The sequence below is a fragment of the Mytilus trossulus genome, chromosome 1, assembly GCF_036588685.1.
Source record: "Mytilus trossulus isolate FHL-02 chromosome 1, PNRI_Mtr1.1.1.hap1, whole genome shotgun sequence".
NCBI lineage: Eukaryota > Metazoa > Mollusca > Bivalvia > Mytilida > Mytilidae > Mytilus > Mytilus trossulus.
Window position 1 is genome coordinate 10149088 of NC_086373.1, and position 17421 is coordinate 10166508.

Here is a 17421-nt window from a genome sequence, read left to right on the forward strand (position 1 = left end):
ACAGAGAAAATAAGTGTAAAACATTTGTCATTTTCTTGATTTGGTACAGGCATTTTCCGAAGAAAAACAAATTTTGGTTACAAACTGAAACTGAGGGAAACACATCAAATATAAGAGAAGAACAATGACACAACAGAAACACAACACTAAAATGCAACACACACAGAAACGAACAAGAAAATAACAATGACAATTTTCCTGACTTGGCACAGGGCATTTAAAGAAAATTGGTGGGTTGAACCTGGTTTTATGGCTAGCAAAACATCCCGCTTTTATCGCAGTGTTGAAAATAACATTAAAATGACAACATTAAATGACAGGACTACAATATAAATAAATGGGAGAACATAAAAAACACACACATAATAGCTATCAAAAGGTACTAGGCCTATAATTTAATACGCCAGACGCGCGTTTCGTTTACATAAGACTCACCAGTGACGCTCAGATAAAAAACAAGTTCGAAAGCCATTTGAACAAGTACTAATTAAGTTAAAGAGCATTAAGAACCAAAAGTTATAAAAAGTTGTGCCAAAATTGAAAATAACTGACAACGCCATTGCAAAAAAATGCAATGGCGTTGTCAGTTATTTTTAATTGTGTCTTTGACCAAAAAGAGGCAAACATCATGCTAGGATTTCTAAATCACAATTTATGGACATCTTTAATTTAATGAAACAAAGACAAACGCCTTTGGTGCAATGGTCAAAACCAACGTAGACTGCTGTGCAACAGTGTAGAACCCGTACAAAAAGAGCAGATAAAAGCAAAGTTGCGATGGTACAGCTTGTTGTTCGATATGCTTATAACCGCTATAAGAGCACCAGTAGTGTGAGCAGCATGTTGGAAGAACTTGACTTGGAATCATAAGAAAAAGGAGGACGAAACTAAAACTTAACTTATTTTTACAAAGTGGTTAATGCACACCAATGTAATCATGAACAAGATCTGCACATAACAAGAAATTCTAGCAATACTCAACCAATACCAATGGCTTTGAAAGTACACCGTTTTTTGCAAGAACTGCTTGGAACTCTGCAACCAATAACAGTTGAGGTTCTTTCTTTGATATCCTTCAAGATGGAATTTCTAAAACTCTTTTTTATTATGTTCAGTGACACTACAGTATCCGGATTGATTCAGAATATATGAACGAAAAGGGAATTTCCAAATTGAAATTTTCTTGGAGTTTAGTATTTTTGTTATACTACTTTTAATTATTTCTAATCATACTTATGTACTTGCTTTACATACATTTGGTTCTATCTTTCTTGCAACCACCAAAGTGTTGAGCTACCAATTGATATGCCGATATTTGATGGGGTATGTGTTGCTCAGTCTTTAGATTTTTATTATGTGCTTTGTACACACTGTTGCATGTCTTTCGGTCTTTTTCATTTTTTGCAATGACGTTGTCAGTTATTTACGATATATGAGTTTGAATATCCCTTTGATATCTTTTATCTCTCTATTTTGTTCGAGATCAAACATTAGGACCCCATTTTCCCCTACTTCATTGTTAAAATGTTAGCAACTTTTGAATTGAATAAGATATAATGATATTTTAACTCGTATCAATTGAGTTACACATTATCCATATACTTGGGAATTGTCTGTTATTATAAAAAGTTTACAACAACGAAGTTCGAATGCTCATGTTAATGACATGTATAACTTGTATCTTTATTTCTAGTCGCCTTTTTGTGTCAGTTTTTAAAATGAGATGTAGATGTGTCTTTGTGTAGCATTAATGTTAAGTTCCTTGAAATGTGTAAAATGACATGGAATGAAATGATTTTGTTTTGTCTTTACAAAAGTGTGTTTGAATTTTCCTTCATACGTGAATGTTGGCCAAGAGTTGTGATCATTTGGCATAACGATTGATTGAAAAACGAAAAAGACAAACAGACAAATGATAGTAGACAATAAAAACTGACATAGAAAACTAACGACTGAGGAACACGCCCCCCTTCCCCGTCGTGTTGCTCATGTTATTACAAACCCGGTAAATAGTAGGTCACATTCATGAAAATGAAAGGGGATTGTGGTTAAGATGTAAGAAACATATCCGATACCATTTGTGGAACGGATATTACATAACGGTCAACCAACTCGTGATAGCGTCCGTTATATTTACGAAGGGATCATTTCAACTTCACCATTTGGAACTCTTGGTTTTATAGCTTCCGTGTAAGCAGCAAACCTTTATCAAGGAAATCATGATAGGAAACACAAGCGCAGGAATATTGTATCAATCGGGAGATAATACTCCATAAGCAGGCGTTACTGGAATGTTGCTGCATAGAAATGGAAAGTTCACAATTCAGCGAACCCATGAAAGCCTTTTTGAATATGCTATTAGCATTTGTTGCGTGTGTAAGGTCTTGTTGTGTCTTTGAAACGAAAAACAGAAAATGTTGCGAACAGATGTATTAGAATATCTATTCTTTTAATCAATATACAAACCGTTAGTCAGGGACGTCAACGCATGCAATCTGCTGCAAACTGTTGACTTAATGCGTTCATTAGAGACATCAACCATCTATATTAACTCAAATTTAATGCATATAATGAAAACTAATGCATACTTAAATCATGTTTTTTTGTAATAGTAAATTTAATTAATTCTTATCACAGATATATTGCAAAACGTCCAAGTTTTATTTTCCTGTCGTTTGGGCACATATAGGATAGCAAAATTAAGTCAGTAACCTCCACTCCAGTTCACGAGACCACCAAGTTTTTCATTGCCGACAAATTTCTTGTAATTTTCAACAAAAGTCTGGACGACCTACAACATATCAATACCAGTGTTAAATCAGCATCAATTTTGTTTTCGCATCAACCCAAGAATATCTAGCATAAGTTTTTTTTTTTATTTCCAGTTCGGCTCTTGTATTAATTATATTTGGAGTGAAATGACATAACATAGAGGAATAAAAATGTATATCACACCAACTCTTTAGTCCTTTTAAAAATAGATGGCAAAATTTTCTTAAACGAACATGTACTGTTCTGTTGAAACCAATTATTATGTTATACTTGGCGTATTTAAAATATATATACCAAATAGTGCAAAATGCAACCCAAATTTCTGCATTGTATATTTGTAATTTGTTATTGGTTATTTTGACGAAAAACACAAAATAAATGGAGTGTGTATATTTTGCTTCAATCTTTTGTCAGGCGAAGGAAGATGTTATTATTTCTAATGAATTGAACAATTTATAATTGGTGAATCAAAAGAACACTGTATTAATGTTTTATATGTCAGGCCAATAGAAATCTAAACAGTAAGATATAAGGGGTTATTATTTCTGAAATGCCAATGTATTACTCACTAGTTGAGTCTGACAAGGTCCTGATATATGTGGTGTAATGATCACATTAGGGAATGACCACAATGGACTGTCAACTGATAAGGGTTCGGTGTTGAAAACGTCCAAAACAGCACCGCCAATCCATTCATTCCTTCAAAAATAACATACATATATTTCTTATAAGCTTACGTGCAATTGAAATTATTACATTTTTTTGTTTGTCTTCTATAAGGATAGTTATGCTCGAAAAAAATTATTATAAACGTTTTGATAATTATCAACTCTTTGAAATCTTTACACAACAACATATATATGTTCCTCTCAGGAAATCATCTTCGAATTTTGATTGTTCAGAGTAGCCAGGTACCTCACTCTTTTTAACTTACCAAACTGTAGGGCCAGTGTGAGTTTTCCCCTCACTGTAGTTATCGTCCGTTAACATTTAAAAAGAATTTCTACTCTGAAACGACTGGGCCAAATTTTACTGAGCTTTGCCCCAATCATCATTGAGAGTATCTAATTTATCAAATTTGTCCGATGACATCACGTGCTTACCAACTTAAAAAAGAACTCAGGGATGAAATTCAAGTTTTGTCTACCTTTTTGCCTAATATCTTAAAAAATACAATATACATATATACACTTAAAACAGCAAAAATAACCAATAAGAAAAGATCTACAAAACAAAAAGTCGACTCGTTATTAAAGTTATAGTTCTTTAATGGTGACATTTGTCAGTCATAAGTTTTTTGCCCTTTTATCTTGAGTTTTACAAATTAATCAACAGAACTGCTGATATTTATATCATTTTTGTTTTATGTTTTTGCCTATAATCTTGAAAGTTATATAAGATAAACAGACACTTTCATTATTAGCAAAACAAGATCTAAAATCACACAGTATGACCGAAATGATAAGTCGACTCGATCGTTTTTGAAGTTATAATCGTGTAATGACGATTGTTTTCAAATTCTTCGCGTTTCTGCCTATCATATTGACAATTGTAACAAAAAGATCGAAACTTTAAATAACATAAGTGATCAAACAAGATCTACAAACAAACTAACTAGGAAGTAGAATCTTAAGTTCTATGAGGGATTCCCCTTAAATGACGATTACTTTTTACCCTCTTCTAAGGAGGGTAGAGAGAAGCTGTGTTGTTCACCTAATTGTATGTACAGATTTAACATCATGAATGGAAACTCTCCAACATTGTGGACTAGCATAGAATTTATGACAATAAAGTGGCTATCTACCTATAAATAATGGCAATAGTATTATACCACTGTTTGAAAGTCATAAATCGATTGAAAGAAAACAAATTCCGGGTTACAAACTAAAACTGAGGTAACCACATCAACTATAAGAGGAAAACAACGAAACACTGACGTGCAACAAAAAACCAAAACGACAATGCAACACACACAGAAACGAATGTTAAGATAACAGATGCAATTTCCTGACTTGGTACAGGACATTTTAAGAAAACATGGCGGGTTGAACCTGGTTTTGTGGCAAGCGAAGTCCTGCGCTTTAAAGGAAATGTAAAATATAACACTAAAATGACAACATTGGATGACAGGACTACAATACAAATAAATGCAAGACTATTTCAGGAAAGAGAAATACACAAATAAACATAACAACAGGACATTTCGACATGCTAATAGTTATCAAAGGTACCAGGTATAATATATTTCAAGATAATACGAGATAAAAAGTAAAATACAAAAAAAACCGAACACCGAGGAAATTCAAAGACTGAAAATGGGTATTTCTAAACCGTCATTAGAAATCAATAACTCCAATAAGAACTGGCGAGTTCATACACTTTACTTATTTTTTCGATACCAGGGATTAAAAACTCGCCATTAAAGGCAATGACTCTTATAAGAGGTCACTTCAAGATTTCAACATTAAAACTTATTCATAGATCTTATCTTGCTAATGTTTTTTTTTGTTTATTTAAATTTCTTTCTATTTATCATAGTGTTTTTTTTTCTTTCAAATAGTCAAAAACTCCAATGAGGATAAAAGTCGTTTTTAAAGGACAAGAACTCTAATAATGAGACTTCTAATAGGTTGACTTATTTTTAGATCTGGCCTGGGTGATAATTTTTCTTACATAAAACTCATCCATCTATTAAGTTTAACAAGAGAAAAGGCAAAAAATAAAAAAACCAAAATGGTAGAATTCATCATTTTGAGGCAATAACTTCAATCTGTAAAAAGTCGTCCGATTGTTTTGATATTCATGACCACCGGAAGATCTAATCATTTGAACATTGCTGCCCCTGTCAAATTTTCTTTTTTTATTGCAGTTTTCAAAATAAAATGCAAACCTTGCATTTAACCCCTATGTTTCATTTTTAGCCATACCACCGGGCACATCTTTTAAACTAGATACTCTAATGATGATTGTGGCCACGTTTGGTTAAATTTTGCCTTGTTATTTCAGATAAGATTTTAATATAAATTAACAACGAGGGATGAATAGGGACGACGGCTAAAAAATTATCAGCGATGAACAAAAAAAAAAGAAAAAGAAGATATTTCTGTGAATACTATTCTAGTCCCCATTGTTAGAGTATCCATTGCTGGAGATGCACATAAACCTATAAATGTAAGACACCAGCTCTTGAGAGTCTCTAGTTACATTTTAATAATTTCATGTATACATTTTTCATACTTAAACGCCTTGGAAAATATATTTTTTTCAACCATTTTACATAAGTAAATACTTACCTTAATGCAGTAACCAAACTATCCTCATTAATAACAGTTCCTCTTCCAACATTTATAAATACTGATTTCTACAAAGCACCAAGAGGGGAATATTAATAACAGTCTCAACAACAACGAATCAAAGTCAGATAAAACTGAGACAACTCTCGATCCAAGTCACAATGTATAAAAAGTTAACAATTATAGATCTAACACGATCTTCAACAACACGATGCATTGACTGACACAGAACAATAAGCTATAAAAGATCCCAAAACGCATATTTTCTAATCTCAAAAGGACCAAATATCCATCATAGACATAGGCAATATCAAACTTGACCACCGCTTTTTCATCAGTAGCAGTTTATTAAAACTTTCAGAGTATTTACTGAATGGTTAATAAGTAATTGCTCAGAAACAACATAAAAAAAAGTGCAATTTCAAATCTATCAAGGGCCATAACTCCTTACGGACGGAAACGAAAATTGATAATTATCAAACTTTTTCGTCAACAGTAACAGCATATTGCAATTTTAAAAGCATTTTTAAACGGTTCTAAAGAAATAGCTTAGAAATGACGTAAAGCGCCATTTTTCGATCTATCAACAAGCCTAAGTCATCGAAAGCAAAACAAAAGTGTTATAAACTATATGTTTCTGTATTAGTCCTGTTAACGTATAGTTTCTCAAACAGCTGTGTTGGCCGTCAGCTCAGTACTGTTTACCTCGAATCTTTAACAGGGCATATGCAGAACCAGCCAGTCAATTATAGTTTATTATTCATCTTGTGACCGATATTCAATCTAGAAATTATGATATTTGTAACTATAACCTTTACATTTCTATTATCATTGGTTGGAAATCGTACCAAAAATAATGAACTTCAGAGGCACTGACTAACTTTTAGACTGTACGACAATATAGTGTTATTGCCACTGACGTAGAATCAAAGTTACCTTTTTCATACAATGCTTGAGAATATCTCCCGACAGAAGATCTTTGGTTTCAGGAGTTGCTGGCAGTACACTACATATATAGTCACATTCCTCTAAAAGTTCTGGGAGGTCCTTGGTGGTTCTGTAAAAAATGTAAATTTTCAGATTAAACAAGCGATTTTAATATATAGTTTATATAATTTGTGCCAACTAAGTGAAAATAGTTTGATTCCCAAAAACATATTCGTCATGTTCCTTTGTAACTCTAAAGTCATCAAAATATTGTCATAAATCTCTATACAACAGGGAAGAATTAAGTCGCCTTTCCCAATAGCGAAACATATATGGTGATGCATATACTGTTTACAAGTTCCACTCCGAATGTTGCCTTTGTACCCCCATACTATTTTGGATTTGCAACTGTACTGAGGCACAATTTGAAATTAAAAATGATGAAATGCAAATGTTAAAATTACAATATCATCAGATATTTTCTTTCACGGTATCTTAAACAGTATTTCATTAGCCTTTTATAGGTATACAACGTACTTGTAAATATCTAAAGGTAAATCTGAATTGTTTTTCTCTTCCCTGGTCACTCCCCAGACTTCCATTCCAACTGCTTTACAGAATGTTCCAACTTAAGTAAGTTTGAGAAAAGAGATGTAAAGTCATTCAAAATTTGAAACATTAAAATACATAAGGCTATATAATAAATATTCTGTATATTTATACGTTGTAAATACATACTACTGATTAAAATGATTGTAAGACATAATATATGCATCAAAAATGTATGTTATATAATTTAAAACTCTACTTTCGAATGAAACTTCCAACAAGTATATCATCTTTATTCACAACGTGTTATGGAATGAATTAAGTGCATACATTTTAAGTTGTGTACAACACTTAAAGTGCATGCCAAAGGAGTACTTACTTCTGGTACCGATTTGTCCTGCACCTAGAATACCGAGTCTTAGGTTTGAGAGTAGTCTTGGATTCATATATTCCTCCCTAAAAAAAAAAAATAACATCTTTTTGTTTTGTATCTTGATACGGTGTCGACGAAATACAACAGCTTTTGTCTTAATATATGTTAACTTAACTCTCTAGTTTTCAAAGAAATTCGCTCAGTTTTTGTCTACACATTTTGATTTAAATTTTATTACAATTATTAAATTTAATATTAATCGGATAAATGACAAGCTATATTCTTGAAACATTCAGTATCTGAATGAATAAATCCCATGACCAAAAGAACAAAACGTTACTTTACACCTAATACTATTTGCCAATGCTTCTTTTTGAAAGGACCAGGATAAAATCAATTAGTCTGTAGGTATGGCGGATTATTATGAGGTAACATAACAGAATTGAAGATGCTTTATTTTAATGCGATTCCTTAATGATCAACATTATAGATTAATACTCCAGATTTTATTTCAAAATTTACAAACAGCCGCACAGAGAAACGATTTTATGATGGATCAGATTTTGATAAAAAAAAATGTACATTAAAAGAACAAATGATGTAACTGCATTTTTACCATTAACTTTAATCTTTGATTCAACCGGTTTTATTAGTTTTGTCAACCTAGCGGGTGATATGCCTGAGCAGGCTTATCCTTGAAGTATAATAGTCACAGTTTGGCCCGATTTCGAAATAAGCTGAATATAATCCAATGCTTGAAAAAAAAAACTTACACGTAAAGATATGTGTTTAGCCTATCTAATCCATAAAGTGCATGGGAAGACGAAATATTTCCTATATATATCAACAATTTAATTCGTTCATAAGAATTTATCATTTACAAGAACCAATCAAATTACATTTAGATCTCTGATTCGTTATGGGCATCAGACAAGTAAGTGAATTACGATAGAATTTTATTCAGATTGTGTAAGAATCAAAAGTAGAGGCAAATAATCGATGATTAGATTTCTAATAATTTCGAACAATAACGACAAATTCACAACAATAATCTTAACTTACGGTTTCCAAACTTTGTGTTTCTGATCATTGTACATGTCAAACATATTTTTCTCTTTAGCTAAGATATAGCCAAGAACATATTCAGCCATCAAATCTGTGAAGGCTGTCCCTCCTTGACTTAATAAAACCCGAGGAGGCTAAAATAAAGAAAAACATCCATGACACCAAAATTTTAATTGGGTCCATAAAATACAGGAGTCAATTTCACAAAAAAAAACTTACGACTAAGATTTATCGTAAGTATACTGATTTGATCATGACTTAAGACCAATTTGAAGTCGTAAGTATTTTTGTCAAATCGACTCCAGAAAAGTACATTTGATATATTGATAACAGAACCTTAAAAAATAAGAAGCGTATATAGACTCCACTACAAATCCAGACTTTGACATGTAACAAGTTAACACTATTCAAATTGGAAAAAACTAGTGCGTATGAACTGCAAAAAAGAAGATATCGTGTTATCCCTGTAGAAACCCGTGTTTGTCAATATGTCTAATTAGATATCAAAGGTACCAGGATTATAATTTAGTACGCCAGACGCGCGTTTCGTCTACATAAGACTCATCAGTGTCTAAAAAATCTAAAGAATGACACAAACTTCAAAGGCCAGCAGTGATGATGTTTATGTTCTAGTGTTAGGGACTACATCCCGAATAGCAACTCAGTAGAACTAAGTCTTCAAAAAGAAATATTTCATACTTTATTCTGAATGATTATTTTTGAACTTGTCTTTTTTTACTGATGTTCGTGTCGTTCCTTTCATAGAGACTCTGTTTGAAATTAAAAGATACAATTACAATATCGTCAATGTGGTCTACTAGGAATTCTTTAGATAGACTTATTTAGATAAAATCGCGACCTCGACCAAATTCATCCTGACTATCATGACTTAAAGGGAATCGTGTGCTATTTACGTTTTTATAGCCATTTAAAGTTATAAACTAAAGTATAAAGGTTTAATTTTTAAATTGTTATTTGGATGGAGAGTTGTCTCATTGGCACTCACACCACATCTTCCTATATCTATAGATTAAGCAATTATATTATATAGAAATTCTTTAATTTCCAGTAGAAGTCTGTTTATGTAACTTATTCTCAGCTAAGTTTAGAACTCACATGTCCAATTATAATAAATTGGAATATAAATAAAAGTACCTTTTCGATGTCTATATGACGCATGATGGTATCTACTCCTGCAAAAAAATAATATGTAGAAAACAAACATGTTCGCAATGATTGCTTCATCCTCAAATTTTAGTTTTGTTTAATGCTTTTATGTGATGAGATTCACGGCAACAGAAAGCCTTACACAATATGTATGTGTAAAGGGAATTTTCAACGCAATGAATTATTAATAACTTTCTCCGTAATGAAAAGTCAATATGCATCTGTCCTATAGCCTTGCAACGAAAATGATTTATTACCTAAAATTTCAAAATTGCAAAATGCATCATTATATTTCTATGCCAGTGTTTTGAAGGCCAAACTAGATCTGACTTTTGTTGATTAGAAGGTGCTTTTTTTCAATTTGTCTAGCGCTGTAAAGATCGATGATTGAAAATCTGGTTCTCTCATTTGCATTGTCAACTGAAAAGCATTGGTTTTTGCGACTATCATAGCATGATTTTTTGTCAAGGAGATTAAACATGTGACAATTAAATCTGCAATTGAGCAACCATACACTATCGTAGGAACAGAAAATCCAAAAAAAACTAACGTATTGCATTATTACATTATTAAACGAAAAACGTAAATTAACAACAAACAAACGAACTCTTAAAAAAATACTAAACGAAAGTCCTTTCTCAATTTGAAAAATCAAAAGCTCTAACAAATCCAACAATGGATAATAATAATAGTAAAGTCTGGAATTAGTATTCTGAGAAGCTGCTAGAAAAATTTCTTAAAATTGAAGATCTGTGAACTCTTAATACAAATTGAATGTACCCATATGTACATACCGCATAACAATTTGATATCTACCTGCAGAGGTACTGTGTGCCCATTTAAGGTTTTCTGCCCTATAGATGTATTTAGAGATAAATGGTTTATCTGCAAATAATACTTCAGCTGAATGTAGAACTTTAGTCTCGTCTTGATCTGAAATTTCTCCTAAGAAAAAAATAATGGACGGATGAATCAAGGTCAAAAGTAAAAGGAATTTGCAAAAAAAAATATACAAAATACCGATCTAACTCTTACATATCTAAGACTCAAAAAGAGGAAATCAACAACAATATCCTCACAAAATCAACGCTAACAAGCAGCTGGATAAGTAGAAAACGAAAGCAAACCAGCTCCACCTTGCATCTATGAATACACATTCAAGTCGGACTTGTTGGTGACCTTCTGTTGTTGTTTTTTATTTGGTCGGGTTGTTGTCTCTTTGACACATTCCCCATTTCCATTCTCAATTCTATTTTCAGAATAGCACTACATTATGTTCTGTTGCACATTATTGAATAGTCATTTCCGGTCTTTGAAGACTTAAAATCTGAGACTCGTGCAAGAATAATTTAATACTCCCTGTTAAATAACTCGTGCAACAACTATATGATATCAAAACTAGAGAAAGGAATCAAATTAAACTATTAACACAAACAGATGATCGATTGATTCATAATATAAACAAGAAGATGAGATATGAGTGCCGATGTGACTACTGTAAATCCAAGTCATTTTGCAAAATTGCAGAATTGTAGGTCAAAGTATGTCTTTCAACACGAAGCATTGGCTCACACCAAAAAGCAAGCATAACGTCCAACGCATCCTTATCTGTTTATCCTATATTCTCAAAAAATATATTTATAAGGTCCAGTTCAAATATCCCTCTGGTATAGTATGATTCTCTTTTTCAAATAAAGCATTTGCTAACTGGAGAAACTAAAATGTTTGGTATTTACAAGTTCCAATACAAAAAAAAATCACAAAAGTACCAAACTCCGAAGAAAATTCAAATGGGAAAACCAAAAGCTCATACATATCAAACGAATTAATAACAACTGTTATCTGTCATATAACTTTTAACTGGTATATTCTTTTGTAGAAAATTGTGAACTTTTCCATTTGAATCATGCGTACACATGGTCATGCATGTATAGAAAAGGCATATATTGTTATTTTATTTCAGATGTTATGGATAAAATAATATCTCGGTAAGCCAATGGTAGCCCAAACAATTATGACGCCTTGAAATGCTATTTTTACGTACAAAAGAAGTGATTATAAGTGTCAAAAGAAACATATATATTAACATGTTCCCAGGTGTCAGAGCAGAAAATTAAAATAGCCTTTCTAAATAAACGATTGACTAAGGTGATGGTCTCGGTGATGGTAGTCTCAAAAAGCAAAACATCTCTCCATTTATGTGTAGTTTTTTTTTTAAATAATATTGTATTTATAATATATATCAACGAGGACAAAATAATGTATAGTTAATGCACCCAAAAATGCTCACACTTTCGTTCTTTAAAGGATAGTTTTGTGACCAGTATGACAATGCTTTGAAAATATTTGCTACCGGAACAAACAATACGATTTTTTTACACTGCTGTCCTTAAAAACTTAGAATCTCCATTTATCAAACAAACCTGGTTGTACTGGAGTAATACTAGTGATATTGGCTGCAGGCAAATATTTCCTTGCAACGACAGCTAATTCGTTTATAGAACTTATAACAAAAACAACAGGTGCTCGGGTACTTCCATTCATGACGGTGATGCATCAAATTTTACACGGATAAGTTACACTTATCAGTGGTAAGAAAACACAGGTGCGAGACGAAGTCAAGTAATATAGTTACATGTATTTACTACGAAAAGCCGATTAGGGTCACACAACAACATTATCAGAATTAATTAAAAAAACTATCATGCAATAACAAGATAAGATTTTTATCCCGTAATAAAGAGATAATCATTCCGTAATTACGAGAAAACTATCGCATAATAACGAGATAAGAAGTTTTTTATCTTGTAATTACGAGACAACCGAAATAAATGTGTAATATGCAATGAACTAGGCAGGTCTTCAATTCACATTAAATTGAGAAAGGAAATGAGGAATGTGTCAAAGTGACAACAACCTGACCATAGAGTAGACAACAGCCGGAGGCCACCAAATGGTCTTCAATGTAGTGAGAATTCCCGCACCCGTAGGTGTCTTTCATCTGGCCCCTAAAAAATATGCATACTAGTACAGTGATAATGGATGCCATACTAAACATATTTGTTAAAATTTTCTGAGTATAGAACGAATGAAACAGATGGGAGTAAAATTATATTTTTTTTTATATAACTTCTACAGGTTACCGAGGCTCGTTAAGCTGAACACCTGAGAGGGATTTTTAATCTACCATTGAACCACAAGGCCTGAATGAAAAATGCTCTAGTGATATTGTTGTTTTGAAAAGTAGTTACAATTGAGAATGTACAAAAGAACAACACAACAATTTAACGGATTTCAACACATTAAGGTGCATATAAAGACTAATGCATTACACATATTTTGACAGTTTTTTCACCTATGTTTTAATATTGAAGATTCAGAAAAAGTTTCTATTCTGGTCTTTTAATTATGTATATGTATTTTCAATTACTATACGCGGTTCCACAAATTTAATCTTGAATCCATAACGAATCACAGAAAACCAAAGAAGCAGTAGGAGTGACACACTTTAGTCTGAGCGTCACTGATGAGTCTTATGTAGACGAAACGCGCGTCTGGCGTATTAAATTATAATCCTGGTACCTTTGATAACTATTTACACCACTGGGTCGATGCCACTGCTGGTGGACGTTTCGTCCCCGAGGGTATCACCAGCCCAGTAGTCAGCACTTCGGTGTTGACATGAATATCAATTATATGGTCATTTCTATAAATTTTCTGTTTACAAAACTTTTAATTTTTCGATAAACTAAGGATTTTCTTACGCCCAGGAGTAGAATTACCTTAGCCGTATTTGGCACAACTTTTAGGAATTTTTGGGTCCTCAATGCTCTTCAACTTTGTATTTGTTTGGCATTTTAACTGTTTTGATCTTAGCGTCACTGATGAGTCTTATGTAGACGAAACGCGCGTCTGGCGTATTAAATTATAATCCTGGTACCTTTGATAACTATTTACACCACTGGGTCGATGCCACTGCTGGTGGACGTTTCGTCCCCGAGGGTATCACCAGCCCAGTAGTCAGCACTTCGTTGTTGACATGAATATCAATTATATGGTCATTTCTATAAATTTTCTGTTTACAAAACTTTTAATTTTTCGATAAACTAAGGATTTTCTTACGCCCAGGAGTAGATTACCTTAGCCGTATTTGGCACAACTTTTAGGAATTTTTGGGTCCTCAATGCTCTTCAACTTTGTATTTGTTTGGCATTTTAACTGTTTTGATCTGAGCGTCACTGATGAGTCTTATGTAGACGAAACGCGCGTCTGGCGTATTAAATTATAATCCTGGTACCTTTGATAACTATTTAGTCAAATGAAAAGGCCAAGCAGAAGAGGAGTGACCCATATAAGGCACCAAACACTCACTTTTGACACCTGCAGTCCATTGTAGATATGCCCGATGACGAAATCTGGGAGAACCTAAGGGGGTAGATCACTGATTTTGCCCCATTCACCTGCCAATGTTACCCCTCTGTAGAACAACTAAAGTTGCTATCCTTTGTACATTAACGGAATTTTAATTGAAAATTAATACCATGTTACTTTATTAATTGGTTTAGGATAAATAATAGCTAGACATTAACTATGTAAGATTGCGGTAATATATAATTCAAATAGTTTGCAAAAATTGAATATACTTTTAAAAGATTTTTTTTTATAGTAAATAAAATACTGATTTGAAAAACAAAATCTTATCAATCTTGTACAGATAAAAGAAGCACAAAGTCAAAGATTGAATTTGGATTATAATTACGGGATGAATACTAGGTATAGTGTAGTCGAATAATTGCAAAATGAATGGTAGTTTACTGGCTCGAGACAACAATTATTCCTTTGTGCATTTCTTTTTGACAATAAGCTCAAGTCAAATAAAATATTGCTCCTGCTCTACCTATAAGAATAAAGGAAACAGTAGTATACCGCTGTTCAAAATTCATAAATCGATAGGGAAAAGCAAATCCGGGTAACAAACTAAAACTGAGGAAAACGTATCAAATATAACAGAATTACGACATAACAGAGACATGACAGCGAAATGTAACACACAGAAACGAATTATAATGTAACAATGGCTATTTTCCTGACTTGGTACAGGGCATTTTATGAAAAAATGGTGGGTTGAACATGGTTTTGTGGCATGACAAACCCCCCGCTTTAATGGCCTTGATAATTATAACATTGAAATGACATTATTGAACGACATGGTTACAATAAATAAACAGATAAATGGGAGAAAATATAGGACAGGGACACAAACGAATAATAGCCAACAAATGGTAACAGGTTGAAAATATTGTTATACACCAGACGATCGCTACGTCAACACAAAACTATGTAAACAGTTTGAAAGCCATAACTACAAAGTTGAAGATCGCCTCGGTCCAGAAGTTCCAAAAAGTTGTGAGGCCAGGGTTATCCGCCTGGGACAAAAATATCATTATTATCATGAATAATACATAGTTTTCCAAACAGTAAATTTAATAAAATGACTATATAATTCAAATTCAAATATATATTGTCATGTTAACTCTGAACACTAAGTTTGTGACAAATAATATAAACATACACAAAATACATTTAACAAACAAAATCATGAAAACAAAAAAAGCAAAAAAGCAAAACAATCTATATGATATATATATATATTTTATAAATAAATCAAGAGTCCCCTGTCCTCAGTTCTAATGCCTGTTTAAAATAGGATCCTAAGCTTTCTACTTCTTTTGAGGTTGATGGACAAAGAAAAATTTAAACTTTTTCATTTTCTTGCCAGGACGTAAAATCTGGCATATGTTTAATTACATTTGCTATAAAGTTATCTCTTAGCCTAGCAATTTTTTTGCAGTATAAAATAAAATGGGCTTCATCCTCCATTGTATTACAGGATGTGCATAGTCTTTTTTCTCTATATATTTTTAAATGTCTTCCTATTTCTATCATTAAATTATGATCGCTAATTCTCATTTTTGTTATGTTACTTCTCTTTTCAAAAGATTTACAGTTTCCATTTCTAAATTTTGCTTTAAACTTTTATATAAATACAATTTACTTTTTTGATCTTTTTCTTCAAATTTTTGTTCAAATATATTTGTGTAGAATTTTAAGAATTGATGTTTTAAGGTTTTTTTTAACAACCTTGAGTATTTTTTCTTTTGATTCCCTCAAGAATGGATGCGTCCATGTTTACTTCTTTCAAAATATTTTTAGCATATGTAAACCAGGTATAGCAGCCTGAATTATCTAAACTTTTAGAAAGTAAAAAGGATTCGTATAATAATGGATATAATAGATATACATGATTAAACTGAAGTGGTGACTAGCTATAGAATAAAAACATTACAAAATCACAGCTCTGTTAGCCATAGTCAATGCAACACCCAACGTGATGTCACATTTAAATTTCTAAAACGTGTTCCGAAAATTAAGAAAGAATTTGGTTGAAATTCAAGATTAGATTTGTATGACTTATCTAACTATTATTGATAACAGTGAAAATTATAATACTATTTAATATTTTATTGTAGTAGTAATTAGATATTAATTAATGTATTCTATTAAATGTTCGTTTTATTTTACCCCATTAGTCTCTATTCTTTAAATAGTAGCATCTCAATATTCTCAATTTCTTTTCATATTATTTTTATTCATTTGTTATCCATTCTGTCGTCTTTGTCCATTATTTTCTGTTATATCAACACCCATCCAGACCCTCATTCATGTGTATAACAGGCATCATTATTTGTCTAATAAGAACGTTATTTACCTTTTTAGGTTGAAGTTTACATATGTTATTTTCTAATTTTAACCTTTTATTTTTCAGTCCATTCTATAGTTTTTGTCCATTATTCTCTATCATATAAACACCCCATCCAAAATGTCATTCATGCATATGGCAAAGTATGTATCATTAATTGTGAGATATAGGAAAACTATTAAGAACGAAAATTAAATCCTCGTCTTTTAGCTTATAGTTTACAAATTGTTTAAATTTGAAGGAGATACTACAAAGCCAGTAAAAAAGACATACATTTTCAAGGTATGTATTCGAATAAAACCCGACAAAACCAGCTTAATCAGGACCTCCCCGACAATTGTACCAATACTAACTCTAGTGCATTTACTTGATACTAATGAAACTCTGAAGTCAATTGTAGAGGTTATAAGTAAATAGAAATCATTTTAAAAAAACGAAAAAAAAAATGAATACTTTAAATTGATCAACCTGCCAAAACGTCTATAAGAATGCCCGAAGCAAGTCTTGCAAACAAA

The 17421-nt window shown here is 32.1% G+C and overlaps 1 protein-coding gene across 1 annotated transcript; it reads right to left on the reverse strand.

The window, feature by feature from the left end:
• Positions 1-2543: 2543 nt before the first annotated feature.
• LOC134714860 (uncharacterized protein in proB 3'region-like) lies at positions 2544-12720 on the reverse strand. Its single transcript, XM_063576509.1, has 10 exons — positions 12570-12720; positions 10963-11091; positions 10135-10172; positions 8977-9113; positions 7921-7997; positions 7530-7620; positions 7002-7122; positions 6066-6133; positions 3342-3471; positions 2544-2791 (listed from the first exon to the last, which is right to left on the reverse strand). The coding sequence occupies exons 1-10, from the start codon at positions 12688-12690 to the stop codon at positions 2705-2707; spliced, it is 999 nt and encodes a 332-aa protein (XP_063432579.1). The 5' UTR covers positions 12691-12720; the 3' UTR covers positions 2544-2704.
• Positions 12721-17421: the final 4701 nt, after the last annotated feature.